Source organism: Dipodomys spectabilis, unplaced genomic scaffold (genome assembly GCF_019054845.1).
Source record: "Dipodomys spectabilis isolate Male_0828 unplaced genomic scaffold, ASM1905484v1 ptg000062l, whole genome shotgun sequence".
Classification (NCBI taxonomy): domain Eukaryota; kingdom Metazoa; phylum Chordata; class Mammalia; order Rodentia; family Heteromyidae; genus Dipodomys; species Dipodomys spectabilis.
In genome coordinates, this window is record NW_024870739.1 from 956668 (window position 1) to 977136 (window position 20469).

Below are 20469 nucleotides of genomic sequence, written 5' to 3' on the forward strand. Positions count from 1 at the left end.
ATGAGACCTGAAGTGCACAACTCTCAAATCTGTTTTCTGACAGCTGAGCATGTGGACATCTCTCAGTTCAACGTGGCCCACTTTAAAGAGGAGGGGATGCTGCTGGGGAAGCCAGCCAGTGTGGAGGCACATTGTACAGTCCTGGAGAATCCCAGCTTCTCACCAATAGGAGTTCTACTGAGGATGATTCCTGGCGCCCGGCACTTCATCCCCATCATCTGCACCACATTGCTGTACTACTACCTGAGTCCTGATGAAGTCACCTTGCACCTCTACCTGATCCCCTGTGACTGCAGCATTCAGAAGGTGACACTGACAACCAGGAGGAGTGGGACAGGGTGGGCTCACAGGAAACAGGAAACACAGCAGAAACCTGCAGCTCTCACCTGGGAAGGAGGATGGGATTCTCCCAAGCAGGAACCTGCACAAGGGTGACCAGTCCTGTTCTTTGCTTAGCCATGGTCCATGCCCCTCACACAAGGGTTCTCCCAGCTGTGTTCCCTGCTCCATCATTGATCTCTTGGTTACTGTTTGTGGCATCTTTCCAGGAGCAAAATGAACAAGAAAGCTCCATGCCCCAGATTGTACCTTTTCCATCCTCTTCCTCCTTCTCTGTCAGTGACTGTATTCCCATCTGAACATGGCAGAGGCCAAGGGTGGTCTCTCCAATTGTCAAATTATGGAAGAACGGGAATGAGGGTACAAAGATGTGGTAGCCATTCTTTACCTACATGAATGTACTAATGCACTGATTTGCTTGCTCTCTCTCTCCTCCTTCAAACTAGAAGCTGTGGGGCAGAAATCTCCCTAAATCATTATTCTGTACACTTCTTAGGCCATAGATGAAGAAGAAGAAAAGTTTCAATTTGTAAGAATACACAAGCCACCCCCACTGGATGCCCTGTACCTGGGTTCTCGCTATGTTGTATCTGGATCTCGGAAGATGGATATCATCCCTCAGGTGAGCAGCCAGGCATCTGTCCCTTGCTAGGATCATGGTGTGCCTGGAAAAAGTTGTACGAAAATCTCAGGCCTTCCCAGGGCCTGTTGGGAGGAAGTGAGGTAGGACAAAAAGTAAAGAGGGTGTTAAGTTGAATGCTACAAAAATAAGAGGAAAATGGTTCACAGGAAAATTAATCACCTTCATGATTTGGAAGAAGAATTTGCTTGGGGGCACTGGCAGTGTCTGGGCCAGCAGTTGGTAATGCCTGCCAATCAGAATGCACCATGAGCACACCTGTAGTTGAACCCACCTGGTATATTATTTGTTACAGAAGAGGAACCATGCACAGGGTATTGGGGCTTCTCAGTTAAACAATGTTTAACAAAGTAGGAATTGTAGGATTTTGTCTTTTGTTCGGTGAGTTTAAGTCTAAGGAAAGAGCTGAACTCTAGGTTGTGCATTGTCAGAAAGGAGGAACAACTCCATATTAGAAAATCTCAACAATTTTTAACTCTTAGAAGAGTACAGAGACACAAACAGAAAGTTGTAAATGTGGCAACAGTCACTACTTATAGCGCGATTTGAGGCTGTGATGTCTGTATCTTATGCCTGTTTCCTATGCCTGTAGAGTGGATGTCCTATGACCATCCTTCAGGACAGGTTGAGTAGCGGGCTCAGATCAGCCTTACTGACACTGAAATGCAAGTGTGTGGCTCAAATGGATGGCATTTTCTTATTCTTTTCCGTATCTCTCTCACATACACTCTTTGACCAAAGGCTGAGGAGAGTGGAGGGCTAGGCTTGAATCTAGGATTTCTACATTTTCAGCCCTCTCTGGGTTTGCTGCTCAGAAGCAGAGAAGCATCATGGCACAGTATATAGATGAACCCGGGCCAGATGAGTGTGACATGACAGAAGCTGAGCAGTAGCATCTGAGACTCGAGACAGGACGCTTCACACAACTATATCACAGGCAATGGGCAAACCAACAGGGCTGCTAGTCTTTAACTCCCAAGAAGTCTTGAAGCCAAGGACCCAGATCATAAAACTCTATCAATAAAAACACATCCCAAATCAACTGGGTCCATTAAAGAAAAAAATGCTACGATCAATTTTTTCATACCAGTCATGAGCTATGCCATTTGCAACAAATGTAAGTACAGCAAGTATTGACTCTAGTGAAAATGTTCCCAAGAGTAGCTATTAAAGTTTTTCCTTAGGGTAGGATGGAGGATGACAGACCTGATGGTCAGCTAGCTTCAGAGCAGCAGCTATAGTCTGGGAATAATGACAAGAGAATTTTGTTCTTGAAATCACAAAAAGAAGCATGCTACTTGTTTTTATGTTTTGTTTCATTTTGTTGTTGTTGTTTTATGATGGTGCTGATCCTGGGGCTTGAAATCAGGGTCTGTGCGCTGTCCCTAAATAATTTTTGCTCAAAGCTAGCACTCTACTACTTGAGACACAGCTCTACTTCCAATTTTTTGGTGGTTAATTGGAGATAAGGCTCTCATATACTTTTTTGCCCAGGCTTCCTTCAAACCATGATCCTCAGATCTCAGCCTCCTGAATGGCTAGGATTAAAGGGGTGAGCCACTTGTGCCCTGCCCATACACACATTTTTAAGGGTGAAAAAGATACATAAAAAGCCTCTTCCTCAGTGCTGCCTATGGAGGTGGATGCCCTCTCCTCCTGCTCTAGACATCATGGCCACCCTCAAGCTTCAGGTGAATCCCAAGATCATCACAAAGAGGACCAAGAAGCTCATCCAACAGTCAAGATTAAGCGTAACTGGTAGAAACCCAGGGGCATTGACAACAGATTGGGGAGGAGATTCAAGGGCCACATCTTGATGCCCAATATGGAAGCAACAAGAAAACAAAGCACATGCTGCCCAGTGGATATCGGATGTTCTTGGTCCACAACTTCAAGGAGCTGGAAGTGCTGTTCATGTGCAATGAGTCTTAGTGCACTGAGATTGCCCAAGAACCAAAAAGCCATCATGGAAATAGCAGCCCAACTGGCCATCAGAGTCACCAATCCTAATGCCAGGCTGCTCAGTGAAGAAAATTAATAGATAGCTCACATACACCTTTATTTGTGCTTAAATAAACCACAGAAACTGCAAAAAGATAAATAAAAGGCAAGGGTCAGGAGTAGAATAAAAGATGAGGAAGGATGTTGAAGTATCAGAAAACCAATCTTACCCAATATATGAGGCAGAAGCTGTCTACTTCCAAAAGCTGCAGCCTCTGAGGGATATGAGTTCATGTATCTATGTGTTATGTTTCCTGATGAAGCACAGTAACACCTAATGATGTGAAGTAGAACATGGAGGCAATGAATTGAGTAACATAGTAAGGGTGGTAAGGGAATGCACCTCTGAGATATCACTTGAATTGAGACTGAAATGATTAAAAAAAAACCACTTGTCCACTAGGTGATTTATAGTGGAGCCTCTCAGAATGAAAAGATGTATTCAAAAGCACAAATGGCAGAGCAAGTTTGAACTTATCAGTGATAAAGATATGAAAGGTGCTAGTGTGGAAGAGAGTGTGGAAGAGAGTAGTACATGCAACAAAAGATGGAGTCCAAAAGAAGAGCTCACGGGGCTCATTGGTCCAATTGGCCCTTGTGTTCAATTTCTATTTTGTACTAAATGCAATGTTAAGTCCTTAACAAGGTACTAAACATGATCAACAAGACCTTTATTTTCAAAAAATTTTTTTATTGCCAAGGTGATGTACAGAGGGGTTACAGTTTCATAAGTAAGGTAGTGATTACATTTCTTGCCTAATGTTAATCCCTCATTTTTCTCCCTCTTTTTCTCCTCCCCACCCTCCACAAGTTATACAGATCATTTCCAATGTATTGTCTTGTGAGTAATACTGTTCCCCTTTATCTTTTTTCTTACAATTTTGCCGTTTCCCTTCCCTTCCCTAGTTCAGCTGAACATATATATAATACTCAGGGTACTAAATTCAAACACAGTACTTTCTTAAAGTTGCACCAAGTTAGACAAGCATGGTGGTACATGTCTATAATCTCAGCACTTGGAGGCTGAGGCCAGCCTTAGCAACATAACAAAATCCAGTGCCAGAAAAACAAAGATGCCTTGAGTGTCTGGAGTCTGGTTGATGAATACACAGTTATAGAAGTAGGGGAAAATTCAAAACACCATTGTGATACCACAGATGAAAACTGATGGTGGGTTTCCTGGACAGCAAAGACAAGCAGGAAAGTTGGTAGATTTAGGGGAATTGCAACACAAGGAATTACCCAACCCTAAAGCATGATGAGTCTTTGCAACAGGTGTCTAAACTAATTATGGAGGTAGAGGCAATAGCACAGGGCAAATTAACTGCTATTACAAGAAAAAGGAAGATGTTAAGAACGATGCTAAGACTTGAAAGTTGAATGTAAAGGAGATGCCTGTGCTATTATTGAGTTTGAGGAAAATGGGAAGGAGTATCTTTTGGAGTTGTTGGAAAGCAAGAGATTTGCTTTTACTGTAACTTAGGAAAGATAATGAATGTAAATTTCTGGTTTATTGTAAACTGGTTGAGGGTAGGATACATTAGGAGTGAGGGTATGAGTCGGAGACAAGACAACATGGATTCAGTGGGAAGTTGGAAGAATTGGGCTCCTGCAACATGGTAGAGAAGGTTCTGCCTTAGGATATGTGAGCATATGATTCAACATGATCCGTGATTGGAGAATGTGGTGCCCAGCTGTGTCCTCATCCTTCTGATTCAGAACATGTGGTCTGAAGATGGCTCCTGACTGCAGTGTTTGTGAGGTTGATCAGCACCAAGAAGGTGGCAAAGGAGAAAGAACCTGGTAGGATGAGTACTGGCTTCTCACATGGTGACTCTTTCACTTTCCAGGAACTGGAGCTGTGCTATCGGAGCCCTGGAGTATCCCAGCTCTTCTCTGAGATCTCTGTTAGAGAGCTGGACTCAGCAATCAGGCTGAAAATGAAAGAGAAGAAAAATAGGACTCTAATATGGGAGACCTTGCTGAAACCAGGTAAACCTGGAACAAGTGCATAGAGTTCAGGGTTGGAAGACACAGAGTTAATGAGTTGGAGGGACAGGGGTTCAATGTGCATTATCATATTTTGCTGTTGAAAAGAAAGAATCCAGAAAAGTTGTTGGGCTTTTTGAAGATATGGAACAGATAGATGATAGAATCAGAATTTAAACTGACGTCAGTCTGTGTCTAAGCTACATCATCTCTCTTTTGCCCCATGATGTCTCTACCTTGCTCTTGAAGATGCCACTGACACCCACAAGATCTTTGGCACAATTTCTCATAGAGGCGAGGCTGTGCAATAAAAGAGTAGGTACTAGATGGTTTTGTGGTTTGTGGTTTGTAGTTTACCAACATCAGATTCTCACTTTTGGGTCAGCAAGTATTGTCAACAGGAAATCCAAAAATGAACTTTTAGGATGATGGAAGATTTATAGTCTGTTAGTCTAGCATGAAACCTACAATACTAAAATCCTTACTTCCTACTTCTCCATACCACCTGCCCTGTCAAACAGGAGTGGTGGCAAATCCTGAGCAGATCCTGCAGCACATAGGCCTCACCATGTGGTGAAACGAGGACAGGCTTGCCCAGCCCTGGGTTGGGTCACACACAGTTGGAGAGCGAACTAGCAAGCACCAGAGGAGGTTGAGCCCCACTCCTAGTATTTACTCACCACATGATGTTAGCAAAGTTACTGAGCTCAGTTGAGTCTCACACTCCTCATCTGTAAAATCAGAATCCTAGCAACTAATGCTACGATTTTTAGAAGAATTAAATAAAATGTTTGTACATGCCTCATGCACCTTTCCTTAATAAATATGGGCAATAGTGTTCCCTTTTTCCTTATTCCAACCAACCTCTTTCTTCTATCAGTTTTCATTCTATCCATTCATTCTATCACCAAAATCAATGCCTTTCTCCTGGGGAAGCGTACTAATACTAGACAACAGGGACCCTGGCCTCCCTGGCCTCCCTTGTGTCTTTCCATGTGTCAAGCATCTTCACTTCCTCTTATGTTTTTCTTTTAAATTTCTTAGCCACCTAATCACCTTAACATTAGATGCTGCATTTTCTATATAAATCCAAGTGGTGAACCAAGTTTGTTCAGTGAGCAGTGATATGAGGGCCATCTGCTCCTCGCATCATGCAGGACCACAATTTGGGGCCATCTCCCTGCACTATTAGATCACACTGAATTTACCGCATGTTCATACTCTCAGAGCTTGTTCACAAGGTAGTTCCAACCTCCACTAGACTATCCTGTGCAGTTGTGTAGGCCCCCCTAATATTGGTTGTTTCTGTTGCTTTTTAAAAAATATATTTCATGTGAAAATTATTTCATTATTCTCATTTGCTAAGGGGTACTTTTTCTTGCCTCTGAAATAAAATTGGAGATATACAGATTTGGCATGTGAATATAGAAGACCAAATAAGGACAAGAAAGTAGATTTCTGTTCATAAGAAGAAATCAAATAGTTTGGAACATCCAGCAAGAAAATTAACTTTTTCTCTACCTGTTCAGTCTAAAGTAAGATAAAATCAATCTGAAATGATATGGGAAACATTTCCGTTGATCACTCACCTACCCTTTCTTCTTTTTTTTTTTTTTTTTTAGTTTATGATGAAAGCCTCAAGTGCTCAGGTTCTCATATGCACTAGGAAGCAATCTGCCTACATGATATCTCAGGGTCCTTCCAGCCCTCACTCACACAATTCTATCAGAATTGGTCTGAAGCTTGCATCTCAGAGGTGGCTGGGAGTTTCAAGGTGTATCATGTTCGTCTGTAACTAACAAAGTTATACAAGTTTCTTCATCTCTCTTTCCTTCCAGGAGATTTCAGATCACCAGCTACTCCACTATTTCCAGTACTTCCAGCCCCCAAAGGTTAGTAACAGATCTCAGAGGACACAGAAGCCAGTAGTTTTGCTGGTGCAGCATGAAGTCCTAGAAGGGAGAGAAGAGGGCAGAAAGGGGCTCCTCTTATCACCAGCCTTGCAGGGATGGTCTGGAGAGGTACATGCTAGGGGTGGGCAGAGTTCCACCCCATTGCTATTGCTTCTGTCCACAAAGGTCCTAGCATTCCCCACTCACAACCTCAATTCCCCATCATGAACCCCTCCTTCCTCCTGATGAGGCAGAATGCCAGGCTGGGTGGTGGCATGAGGGTAGTGGGAATCACAAGTAGAGAACAAGGGAGACTTTCTTTGCTTATCCCCAGCTTCACCTTCATCCTCAGGTGGCCTGGCCTCCCCACACTTTGTGGACAGGCATCGAAAGCAGCTGGTGGCTCGAGTGACATCCGTGGACTCAGTCTTGGACCTGCTGCATGGACAGATGCTGAGTGAGGAGCAGTATGACCAGGTACGGGCTGAGGCCACCAGTCCAGCCCAAATGCGGAAGCTGTTCAGCTTCAGCCGTGCCTGGGACCAGAACGGCAGAGACCAACTCTACAAAGCCCTGAAGAAGACACATCCTCACTTGATCATGGAACTCTTGGAGGGGTGATGTGGAGACTATGTGTTGTCTTCACTGCTCAACAGGTGAAGTTTAAGCACTCACCTTGGAGTGCTGACTGCTTGACCTTTAGGTACCTCAATTTCTTTTCTTTTTTTATTGTGAAAATACTCTACAGAGGGGTTACAATTACATGGGCAAGATAATGTGTACATTTCTTATCAAGCATTGTAGCCTCCTCCTTTGTTTCACCTTCCCATTCCTTCCCATCCTCCCCCCAGCCCCTCCACCCAATCCCCTTCCCTCCACAACCCCACCGAAGTTGTAAAGTTCATTTTCAACATAATTACTTGTACATCTCATTGTTGCAATGGGTCCACCTGTATCCCTATTTAAACGATTTGTTTTTTCCCTTCCCCTCCGCAAATTATACGGACATCAAATACAGTGAAAGCAGGGGTTATACCGTGAGGGAGGGACATACAAAGCAACAAAGAAATAATCTTATAAATGTGTTAGAAACAATAGCATGAAAGAAAAAAACATTTGAATACATATCTTAGGGTTCATTTCCTACCATCAACTTATCTGACCTTTTCTGCTTGACTCATACATATACTAGATATTGCAAATAAGGGAAACCATGAGACCTATGTGTCTTTGGACCTGGCTTATTTCACTTAATATAATTTTTTCCAACTCTTTCTATTTCCTAACAAGTGGGGCAATGTCATTCTTTCTACGTACCTCTATTTCTCCATGTAGAGACAAAAGTGTCATTGGTGTTGCCTTCCAGCTCTAGTGTTATGGAATTAGGGAGTTATGCTAGGAATTGCATGTCCATGGCAAGGGCTGCTGCACAGGCCCAGACAGCCTCTGTGGCTTCCATTGACTGGGCCTGGAGGTAGGGCAATAGCATGTTAGGTAGAGAAACAGCATCTTCATGAAAAGCTGTCAGGGCTTTGCAGGCCTGATGGAGCGTGAGCTGCAGCCATGCTAGAGCCCTTCCTGTCCCATCCAAATAGAAGCAGGTATTGAAAGAAACATGGGAAAGGAGATGATGGAAACCGATATACGTCCTTAGGGAGTTTGAGTGTCTTTTGAATGGGAAAGGAAATGATCAATTTGTTCAAATGTCTGTCTTGTTAAATTGAAAGCCATAGGCTTCTCCAAACCACCCAAGACAGGGCAGGTTGGAATCCCAAAGAAAGTAGAACTAAACTCCATTGAAATCCCACAAAGCATTCTTTAAAAGAACTTCCTTAAAAGGGGCATCAGATTCATCCAGATTGACAACCAGAAAGCCGATGTTCTATCAGGCATGTCTATGGGAGAAGGTGAGAAATGAGGTAGGACAAAAGTAAAGAGGGTATTGAGTTGAATGCTACAAAATGGGAGGAAAATGGTTCACAGGAAAATTAATCACCTTCATGATTTGGAAGAATTTACTTGGGGGCACTGGCAGTGTCTGGGCTAGCAGTTGGTAATGCCTGCCAATCAGAATGCACCGTGAGCACACCTGTAGTTGAACCCACCTGGTATATTATTTGTTACAGAAGAGGAAACATGCATAGGGAATTGGAGTTTCTCAGTTAAACAATGTTTTTTAAAAGTAGGTATTGTAGGATTTTGTCTTTTGTTGGGTGAGTTTAAGTCTAAGGAAAGAGATGAACTCTGAGCTGTGCATTTTCAGAAAGTAGGACACCTCCATATTAGAAAATATCAACAATTTTGACCTCTAAGAAGATTACAAAGACACAAACAGAAAGCTGTAAATGTGGCAACAGTCACTACATACATTGCGATTAGAGGGTGAACTATCCATATCTTATGCCTGTCTCCTAACGCATGTGGAGTGGATGTATGTCAATCCTTCAGTACAGGCTGAGCTGCAGGTTCAAATCAGTCTTTACTGGCACTGAAGTGCAGTTGTGTGGCTTGCATTTATTCCTTTTTGCTTACTCTTGTCCATATCTCTCACATTCGCACTCTTTGACCAAAGGCTGAGGAGAGTGGATCACTAGGTTTGAATCTAAGATTTCTCCATTTTCAGCCCTGTCTGGGTTTGCTGTTCAGAATCAGAGAAGCATCATGGTACAGTGTATAGATGAATCAGGGCCAGATGAGTGTCACATGACAGAAGCTGAGCAGCAGGATCTGAGACTCAAGACAGGATGCTTCACACAACTATATCACAGGCAATGGGCAAACCAACAGGGCTGCTAGTCTTGTAACTCACAAGAAGTCTCAAAACCAAGGACCCAGATCATAAAACTCTATCAATAAAAACATATCTCAAATCAACTGGGTCCATTAAAGAAAACAATGCCACCATTTTTTTCATACCAGTCATAAACTGTCCCATTTGCAACAAATGTAAGTACAGCAAGTATTGACTCTAGTGAAAATCTTCCCAAGAATAGCTGTTAGAATTTTTCCTTAGGGTAGGATGGAGAATGACAGACCTGATGGTCAGCTAGCTTCAAAGCAGCAGCTATAGTCTGGAAACAATGACAAGTGAATTTTGTTCTTCTTGCAATCACAAAAAGAAGCATACTATTTGTTTTTTTGTTTTGTTTTATTTATTTTTTGTTGTTTTATGATGGTGCTGATCCTGTAGCTTGAAATCAAGGTCTGTGTGCTGAGTTCTCAAAGCTAACACTCTACCACTTGAGACAGCTCTACTTCCAATTTTTTGGTGGTTAATTGGAGATAAGTCTCTCATATACTTTTTTTTTCAATTTCAAAATCTTTAATATATACATAATATTTACTGAACAACTAAATAATGGAATCTAATGGTACACAACCATAATTTTAAAGCAGTAATGAGTATAAATGTAATTTAAAGGTATCTGTAGCAGCAATAATGTGCAAGGTCAGTATCAGTGAATTCTACTGGAGACCAAGTTACTGGTTCACAAATAATCCTGAGTTCATTGATCACATTCCAAATAGACTCAAAATTATTTTCACATGAAGTTTGAGAATTGCCGCACCTAAATGTCATCAGTTAACAGCCTCAGCTTATTTGGGGGGCTGCCTGGATGACGAGAGGAAGGAGGAGCACTCCCCCCCCCCCAAGCCAAGTGGTGGGGTGGGAAGGCATAAGCTTTTTTCCTGGAGACTGCATAGAAACGGTACATATCTCATATACTTTTTTGCTTCCTTCAAACCATGATTCTCAGATCTAAGCCTCCTGAATAGCTAGGATTAAAGGAGTGAGCTACTTGTGCCCTGCCCATATACACATTTTTTTGGGGGGAGGGGTCCGGTTATGGGGACTGAACTCTGGGCCTGGGCGCTGTCCCTCAGCTCTTCAGTTCAAGGCCAGCACTATACCACTGAGTGACAGTGCCACTTCCCGCTTTTTTCTTTTTGCTTATGTGGTGTGGAGGAATGGAACCCAGGGCCTCAGGCGTGCAAGGCAAGCCCTCTACCACTGAGCCACCTTTCCAGCCACCCCATATACACATTTTTAAGGGTGAAAAGATAAATAAAAAGCATCTTCCTCGGTGCTGCCTATGGAGATGGATGCCCTCTCCTCCTGCTCGAGACATCATGGCCACCCTCAGACCTCAGGTGAAGCCCAAGATCATCACAAAGAGGACCAAGAAGTTCATCCATCCACCAATCAAGATTAAGCATAACTGGTAGAAACCCAGGGGAATTGACAACAGATCGCAGAGGAGATTCAAGGGCCACATCTTGATGCCCAATATTGGTTATGGGAGCAACAAGAAAACAAAGCACATGCTGCCCTGTGGATACTGGAAGTTCCTGGTCCACAACTTCAAGGAGCTGGAAGTGCTGCTCATCTGCAATGAGTCTTACTGCACTGAGATTGCCCAAGAACCAAAAAGCCATCATGGAAAGAGCAGCCTAGCTGGCCATCAGAGCCACCAATCCCATTGCCAGGCTGCACAATGAAGAAAATGAATAGATAGCTCACATACACCTTTATTTGTGCTTAAATAAACCACAGAAGCTGCAAAAAAAAAAAAAAGGTAAATAAAAGGCAAGGGTTAGGAGTAGAATAAAAGATAAGGAAGGATGTTGAAGTATCAGAAAACCAATCTTACCCAATATATGAGGCAGAAGCTGTCCACTTCCAAAGGCTGCATCCTTTGAGGGATATGAGTTCATGTATCTATGTGTTATGTTTCCTGATGAAGCACAGTAACACCTAATGATGTGAAGTAGAACATGGAGGCAGTGAATTGTATAACATAGTCAGGGTGGTAAGGGAATGCACCTCTGAGATATCACTTGAATTGAGACTGAAATGATTTTTTTTTTTAAATGATTAAAAAAACACAACAAGAGGAGGTTCCGGGAAGATGGCGGAGGAGCAGCTGGAATCTGAACAAGCTCTCGCATAGAAAGCAGTTTTAGAGTTCCAGTGAACAGTTCTAAGCCAGAGAATCACACCAAGTGTGCCATCACAGGACAGAGAGTTAGGCAAGAGAGGGGAAGCCAAGGCAAGGAGACACATCTGAGTGCTTGCCAGCAGCCACTGCGGTGGCGGCAGGGTCGCGGCGGCGACCGCAGGGCACCCAAACCTGAGCCACAGAGAGTCCGGGACGAAGGAGCCAGACGCAGCGGGCAAGCGGATTCTACTCAACACCAGCAAGAACCGACAAGAAGCGTACATCTTCATCCTGCAGTTCGCAGACCAGAGACGACCCAGGAACCAAGACTCGGTGTGAGTAGAAGCCTGACGTCCTCACTCCTTCTCAGGGAGCAGAGGAGGGAAGGCCACCCCTCCCCACCCAACACCAGTGATCTCCATCTTGGATACCGACAAAGCTCGGAGGAGCTGCTAGCTCCAACTCAGGCCTTGGAATAAAACGAGTCATTTAGCAGGTCACAAGAACTTAACAGCGAAGTGACTTGCCAGGCTCAGCTCCATCCAGGGAAGTCACCCAGCTCAGGCGCCAGCCATTGGAGTGGCTTTCCTCACTGGGTAACCAGAGCCAGAGGCTGCCCCTCCCTCTAGCAGCCTCCACAATCAATTGAAAAACAGAAACCCTGCGAATGGCTCCAGGCTGGGCTTTGTGAGTTTTTCACAAAATAGCCCCCGGGAAAAGCTACTGTTTGTTGAAAGGCCTCAACTCTACCCAGAACCTAGCCTCATCACTGCATCCCCCTCTTTTGTGATTCTCAAAGCAGATCACCCTCCCATTAAACTAACCTGGGAGGGGGATCTCAAAATCTTGGGTAAAGCAGAGCATTTTTCTGCCTGTTTGAACAAACTGACTTAAGAAACCAATCAAGCCACAGGACCTCAAGCTGACCAGAGACTCCAACAAGAGGCTGGTTACAGACACAAGGGAGATTCAGGATTCTTCCCACCCCTCCCCCCCCCAAAAAATAAAAAAAAAATCAAAGAACTTTCTTCTTCTTCTTCTTCTTCTTCTTCTTCTTCTTCTTCTTCTTCTTCTTCTTCTTCTTCTTCTTCTTCTTCTTCTTCTTCTTCTTCTTCTTCTTCTTCTTCTTCTTCTTCTTCTTCTTCTTCTTCTTCTTCTTCTTCTTCTTCTTCTTCTTTTGGTACCTTATATATATATATAAAATTTTTTTTCTTTTCTAAAACTTTTATTAATCTTCAATTTTTGCTTTTTTTGAAAAAAAATTGTTTTCCAGTAACTTTTTTTCCTCTTATAATTTTTATTTTAGGAATACGTGAATGTGCATTTTCCTTTCTTTTCTTGTCTTCTTTCTCTTTTTCTTTCTTTTTTAATTATCTTTTTGTTTTTTGTTTAGCTCTAACTGAACTTCTGATCTTTTTTTCTCCCTTTCTTATCCTTTTCACCTTTTCCTCTCTTTTGTTCTGCTTTATGTGATTTAACTCTTTTTTTTAATTTAATTTAATTTTATTTGTGAACATACTGTACAGAGGAGTTACTCTTGTCCTTCACATCCTCAGATAAACCCGTAGTTAACTAGTAGACCCTATCCCCCATTGTACACACACTTAATCCACAAATTTATTACTCAATTCAAAACCTCTGAGAATTAAATTCCTTAATAGCAGTACTACCTCTTTATATCTATATAATATTTTAAGCATTTTTTTAAGTTTTTCACTTCTCCTCTATGTCCCTCCCCTTCTCTCAATATATTCACATTCCTCTCTAAATAGATTGTCTTCTAATCTCCATAATAATATTAATTTTTATGTTTCTATTTTTTTCTGGTCTCTTTTCATTTCCCTTTCCCTTTCTTCTTTTTTTCTCTCTCTCTACTTGCATCCTACCCAACCTATTTCCTGCATTGAGATTAGGACATAGTTAACTCTCCCTGTGCCTCCCCACACCAATCTATTCCTATTTTTTACCCACATCTCTTCCTAACCCTAATAATTTCTGGTTTTCCAAATTCTTCTCTGCGGCTCGAAGCTCATTAACATGTAGTTGTTTGATGTTGAATAGATGTATATGTTGAACTAGATTGTATCTGTAGACTATTGACTGTACAAATGCAAACTTTGGTTGATGGTTGCCTTAAGATAGTGTTCTAGCACAAAACTGGTGCTATTTTCATCTCAAATGGGCAGAGTAAGCCGGAAAAACACAAGAAAAATGGCAAATCCGGGTATCTCAATTCCCAATCTTGATAATCAGGGGTCAGAACAGATAATGAATAATCCAGAGGAGAGTTCCCAAATAGCTCTACAAACACTGCTGGCAAACATGATAAATGAGAAGTTTGACAACTTACAAAGGACTCTGTATGAGTGTGATAGGGAGAGAGAGGAGGCATCCCAAAAGTTTATACAGGAATATCATAAGCGTGAGGAAGCTACTAAAAAACTGATACAGGATTTGCGTGAACAACTTGAGAATACTCAAAGAGAAAGGCAGGAATGGCATGAGCAGGCTGAGAACACTCAAAGAGAACTGCAAGAATCCCATGAACAGGAGGAAGCTAATCAAAGAGTAATACAGGAATTGAGAGACCAGGTAGAGAATACACAAAGATCACTAAAGGCATTCATGGAATCCATTAACAAAGAGCTGAAGGAAGTCAGGGAGACCACAAAGGGAATGCTGAATGGAACCCAACAGAAGGAATGGGAGTCCAAAGAAACCATAACCAATCAACTAAGGGATTTGAGAACAAACACTGAACACCAAATTAAGGAAGTAAAGAAATTCATACAAGACCTAAAACAGAGCTTCAACAAAGAATTTGAAGCCATCAAAGCTGACCAATTAGAAGGAAAAGAGATAAAAAACAAAGTAGAGAGTCTTGACAGCAGGTTAGACCATGCAGAAGATCGAATCTCAGGGATTGAAGACAGCCTAGATATTATAGAGAAAGAACATACAACCATCCAAGACAAGTCCAAGAAATATGATAGATCTATCCAACACCTGGAAGACACCATCAGAAGGCCTAATCTAAGGATAATGGGTGTAGAGGAGCACCTAGAAACAGAAGTTAAAGGTCTAGGAAATTTGATTAACAGGATCCTAGCAGTGAACTTCCCAAACATACAAAAAGAAAGGCCTATTCAGATACAAGAAGCTTTTAGAACACCAAATAGACCAGACCAGAATAGGACATCCCACAGTCACATTATAATCCACACAGGATCAACTCAGACCAAGGAAAAGATCCTTAAAGCTGTCAAGGAGAAAAGGTTAATCACCTATAAAGGGAAACCAATTAGAATCACCTCAGATTTCTCAGCAGAGACAATCAAAGCAAGAAGAGCCTGGAATGATGTATGCCATGCCCTAAAAACAAACAACTATCAACCAAGAATACTGTACCCAGCTAAACTCTCCTTCATAACTGAAGGCCAAATAAAAACCTTCCATAGCAAAGAAAAATTGAAACAATACATCTCCACGAAACCAGCCCTACAAAAGATTCTTAAAGATGTCCTACACATAGAAAACCAACAAGACCACAATAAAGGCCAAGAAACTGCACCCAAACTGAGAATCCAAGAACCATAGGAAGAACCCAGTTTTTGCAGCCCCCAAGAAGGTGGATAACATGGCAGGAACTCCCAAATACCTCTCAGTCCTATCTCTTAACGTTAACGGACTGAACTCTCCAATTAAGCGACATAGACTGTCTAGTTGGATTAAAAAACAAGACCCTTCTATCTGCTGCCTGCAGGAGTCACATCTTACCCATAAAAACAAACACAATTTCAATGTTAAAGGCTGGAACAAAATCTACCAAGCAAACGGCCCCCATAAACAGGCGGGAGTTGCAATCCTAATATCAGATAAAATAGACTTCAAATTAAAATTCGTGAGAAGAGATAAAGAAGGTCGCTACATACTAATTAAGGGACCTCTCCTTCAGGAGGATATTACAATTCTAAATATCTATTCGCCAAACAATGGAGCACCCAAATTTATCAAAGAAACACTACTTTCCCTCAAATCCCATATAGATCCAAAGACATTAATTATTGGGGATTTTAACACATCACTCTCCCCACTAGATAGATCAACTCGGCAAAAACTCAACAGAGAAACCGCAGATCTAAACAGCTGCATAGATCAACTAGACTTAACAGACATCTACCGAACATTTCACCCAGCAGCATCAGAATACACGTTTTTCTCAGCAGCACATAGAACGTTTTCTAAAATAGACCACATTTTAGGCCACAAAGCAAACTTGTCTAAATTCAGAAACATTGAAGTTATACCTTGCATTCTCTCTGACCATAAGGGAATAAAATTAGAACTCAACACCAAAAGCCACCAAAGAAAGTCTGGTATCACATGGAGGCTGAACAACACACTGTTGAATCATGAGTGGGTCATGGAAGAGATTAGAAAGGAAATTCAAATGTTCATGCTATTCAACAAAAATGAACACACAAATTACCAGCTCCTTTGGGACACAGCAAAGGCAGTACTCAGAGGCAAGTTTATAGCTCTGAGCTCCTACATCAACAAATTGGAGAGATCTGAAACTAACAATTTAATGTCACATCTAAACCTCCTTGAAAAAGAGCAGCAAGATAAACCCCAATCCAGTAGATGGAAAGAAATAATCAAAATTAAATCAGAATTAAATGAATTAGAATCCAAAATAACTATAGAAAGAATCAACAAAACAAAGAGTTGGTTCTTCAAAAAACTTAACAAAATTGACAGACCCTTAGCAAATCTTATCAGAAAAAGAAGAGAACACACCCAAATTAATAAACTCAGAGATGAGAATGGAAACATCACCATGGAAACAACCAAGATTCAGAACAATATAAGGGAATACTTCTCAAAACTTTATGTTAATAAGTTTGAGAACTTGACAGAAATGGACCTTTTCCTAGCAAATATTGACATGCCAAAACTAAACCAAGATGAGTTAAACTATCTTAACAGACCCATATCAAGCATTGAACTAGAAACAGCAATAAGAGACCTCCCAGCTAAGAAAAGTCCAGGACCAGGTGGTTTTACAACGGAATTTTACAAGGCCTTCAAAGCAGAGCTCACACCATTACTCCTCCAACTCTTCAATGAAATTGAAAGAGAAAGCTCACTACCAAACACATTCTATGAAGCCATCATAACCCTCATCCCAAAACCAGGCAGGGACTCATCAAAGAAAGAGAACTATAGACACATTTCTTTGATGAATATTGATGCAAAACTTCTCAACAAAATTTTGGCCAATCGACTTCAACAATTCATCCAAAAAATCATACACCACGATCAAACAGGATTCATTTCAGGGATGCAAAGCTGGTTCAATATACGCAAATCAATTAATATTATTCATCACATCAACAGGAGCAAGAATAAGAACCACATGGTTATCTCAATAGATGCAGAAAAAGCATTTGACAAGATCCAACACCCCTTTATAATGAAGGTTTTGGAAAAATTAGGAATCCATGGAACATTCCTCAATACAATAAAGGTTGTATATGACAAACCTACAGCCAGCATTATACTCAATGGTGAAAAACTAAAGCCATTTCCTCTTAACTCAGGAACAAGACAAGGATGCCCAATCTCTCCACTTCTCTTTAATCTAGTATTAGAATGCCTAGCTACAGCAATAAGACAAGATGCAGACATAAAGGGGATCCAAATAGGGAAAGAAGAAATAAAACTCTCCCTCATTGCAGATGACATGATCTTGTATTTAAAGAATCCCATAGACTCCACTCCCAAATTACTCAAGCTGATTCAAATCTTTGGCAAAGTAGCAGGTTATAAAATTAACCCCCCAAAATCAATGGCTTTTCTGTATGCCAACAATGAGAAAAGTGTGGCTGAAATTAGGAAAGCAACTCCATTTGTAATAGCCCCACAAAAAATAAAATACCTAGGAATTAACTTAACCAAAGAAGTGAAGGATCTCTATGATGAAAACGTTAAAATCTTGAAAAAGGAAATCAACACAGAACTTAAAAAATGGCAAAACCTCCCATGCTCCTGGATTGGAAAGATTATCATTGTGAAAATGGCAATACTTCCCAAGGCTATCTAAAAATTCAACACAATACCTATCAAAATTCCAACCTCATTCTTCAAGGAAATAGAAGAGGCAATCCAAAAATTCATATGGAACAATAAAAGACCCCAAATAGCAAAAACGCTCCTCAACGGAAAGAACACTGCTGGAGGAATATCAATACCAAATTTCAAACGCTGCTATAAAGCCATAGTAATCAAAACAGCTTGGTATTGGTATAAGAACAGACCTCAGGACCAATGCAATAGAATTGAAAACCCAGAAATGAACCTACAGACCTATAGCCAGCTAATCTTCGATAAGGGAGCTAAAACAATAGAATGGAACAAAGACAGCCTCTTCAGTAAATGGTGCTGGCAAAATTGGTTAACTACATGTAGAAAACTAAAGCTAGATCCTTATATATCACCCTGCACCAGAATCAACTCCAAATGGATCAAAGACCTTGAACTCAAAGCAGACACTCTGAAAACATTACAGGATGGAATAGGAGAAACCCTAGGTCTCCTTGGCTCAGGCCGAAATTTTCTGAATAGAGACCCGGAAACACAACAAATCAAAGAAAGGTTTGACAAATGGGATTGCATAAAGTTGCAGAGCTTCTGCATGGCAAATGACATAGCTAGCAAGATCAATAGAAAGCCCACGGATTGGGAGAAGATCTTTACTAGACATACAACGGACAAGGGTCTCATATGTAAAATATACTTGGAACTCAAAAAATTAAACCCCCCAACAACAAATCCTCAAAGAAACAACTGCCCAATAAATAAGTGGGCTAAAGACTTAAAGAGAAACTTCTCTGAAGAAGAAAGAAGGATGGCCAATAGACACATGAAGAAATGTTCAACATCCCTAGCCATAAAGGAAATGCAAATCAAAACAACACTGAGATATCACCTCACTCCAGTTAGAACGGCAAAAATCAAGAACTCTAACCACAGATGCTGGAGGGGATGTGGACAGAAAGGAACCTTACTTCATTGTTGGTGGGAATGTAAACTTGTTCAACCACTTTGGAAAGCAGTATGGAGGTTCCTCAAAAGACTTCACATAGAACTCCCCTATGACCCAGCAATCCCACTTTTGGGCATTTACCCAAATGTTTACAAACAAGACCACACTAAAGCTACCAGCACAACTATGTTTATTGCAGCATTATTTACCATAGCTAAGATATGGAACCAGCCCAGATGCCCCTCAGTAGATGAATGGATCAAGAAAATGTGGTATATATACACAATGGAATTCTATGCCTCCATCAGAAAGAATGACATTGCCCCATTTGTTAGGAAATGGAAAAATTGGAAAAAATTATATTAAGTGAAGTAAGCCAGGCCCAAAGAAACATAGGTCCCATGGTTTCCCTTATTTTCAATATCTAGTATATGTATGAGTCAAGCAGAAAAGGTCAGATAATGTGATGCCAGGAAAATGAACCCTTAGATATGTATTTTAATGTTTTTTTCTTTCATGCATGTGTTTCTAACGCATTTATAAGATTAACTCTTTGTTGCTTTGTATGTCCCTCCCTCACAGTATAACCCCTGCTTTCACTATATTTGATGTCAGTATAAATTGTGGAGGAGATGGGGAAAAACAAGTCGTTTAAGGATACATGGGGACCTGTTGCAACAATGAGAAGTGCAAGTTGTCATGTCCAAAACGAGCTTTACAATGTCGGTGCAGAGGGGGGGAGAAGGGGTGGGAAGGAGAAGTATTGGGATTGGGGGGGGAGGGGGGCGGCTGGGAAGGGATGTGAAGGGTAAACAAAGGAGGAGGCTGCAATGCTTGGTAAGAAATGTACGCATTATCCTGCCCATGTAATTGTAACCCCTCTGTACAGTATGTTCACAAATAAAATAAAATTAAATTAAAAAAAAACACAACACTTGTCCATTAGGTGATTCTAGTAGAGCTTCTCAGGATGAAAAGATGTATTCAAAAGCACGGGTACCAGAACAAGTTTGAACTTATCAGAGATAAAGAAATGAAAGGTGCTAGTGTGGAAGAGACTAGTACATATACCAAAATATGTAGTCCAAAGGAAGAGCTCACAGGGCTCATTGGTCCAATTGGCCCTGGTATGCAATTTGTATTTTGTACTAAATGCAATGTTAAGTCCTTAAAATGTACTAAACATGATCAAACAAGACCTTCTTTACTTTTTAAATTTTTCTATTGCCAGGTTGATGTACAGAGGGGTTACAGTTCCATAAGTAAAGTAGTGATTACATTTTTTGCCTAATGTTAACCCCTCCTTTTTCTCCCTCTTTTCCTCCTCCCCACGCCAACAAGTTATACAGGTCATTTCCAGTGTATTGTCTTGTGAGTAATACTGTTCCCCCTTTGTCCTTTGTCTCACAATTTTGCTGTTTCCCTTCCCTTCCCTAGTTCAGCTGAACATACATACAATACTCAGGGTACCAAATTCAAACACAGTACTTTCTTAATGATGCACCAAGCTAGACAAGCATGGTGGTACATGTTTATAATCTCAGCACTTGGAGGCTGAGGCCAGCCTTAGCAACATAACAAAATCAAGTTCCAGGAAAACAAGGATGCCTTGAGTGTCTG

General features: G+C 41.3%; 1 protein-coding gene and 2 pseudogenes across 1 annotated transcript in view; all 3 read left to right on the forward strand.

The window, feature by feature from the left end:
• LOC122108603 (NACHT, LRR and PYD domains-containing protein 1a-like) overlaps window positions 1-7535 on the forward strand; it is a 38081-nt gene extending 30546 nt beyond the window's left edge. The window contains exons 12-16 of the mRNA XM_042680591.1: window positions 44-306; window positions 836-961; window positions 4831-4972; window positions 6808-6861; window positions 7196-7535. Coding sequence (XP_042536525.1) covers window positions 44-306; window positions 836-961; window positions 4831-4972; window positions 6808-6861; window positions 7196-7482 — 872 coding nt within the window. The 3' untranslated portion in view covers window positions 7483-7535. The remainder of the gene's footprint in view (window positions 1-43; window positions 307-835; window positions 962-4830; window positions 4973-6807; window positions 6862-7195) is intronic.
• Window positions 2650-3017, forward strand: LOC122108597 (annotated as a pseudogene).
• Window positions 7536-10992: 3457 nt separating the features above from the next.
• On the forward strand, window positions 10993-11374 carry LOC122108595 (annotated as a pseudogene).
• Window positions 11375-20469: the final 9095 nt, after the last annotated feature.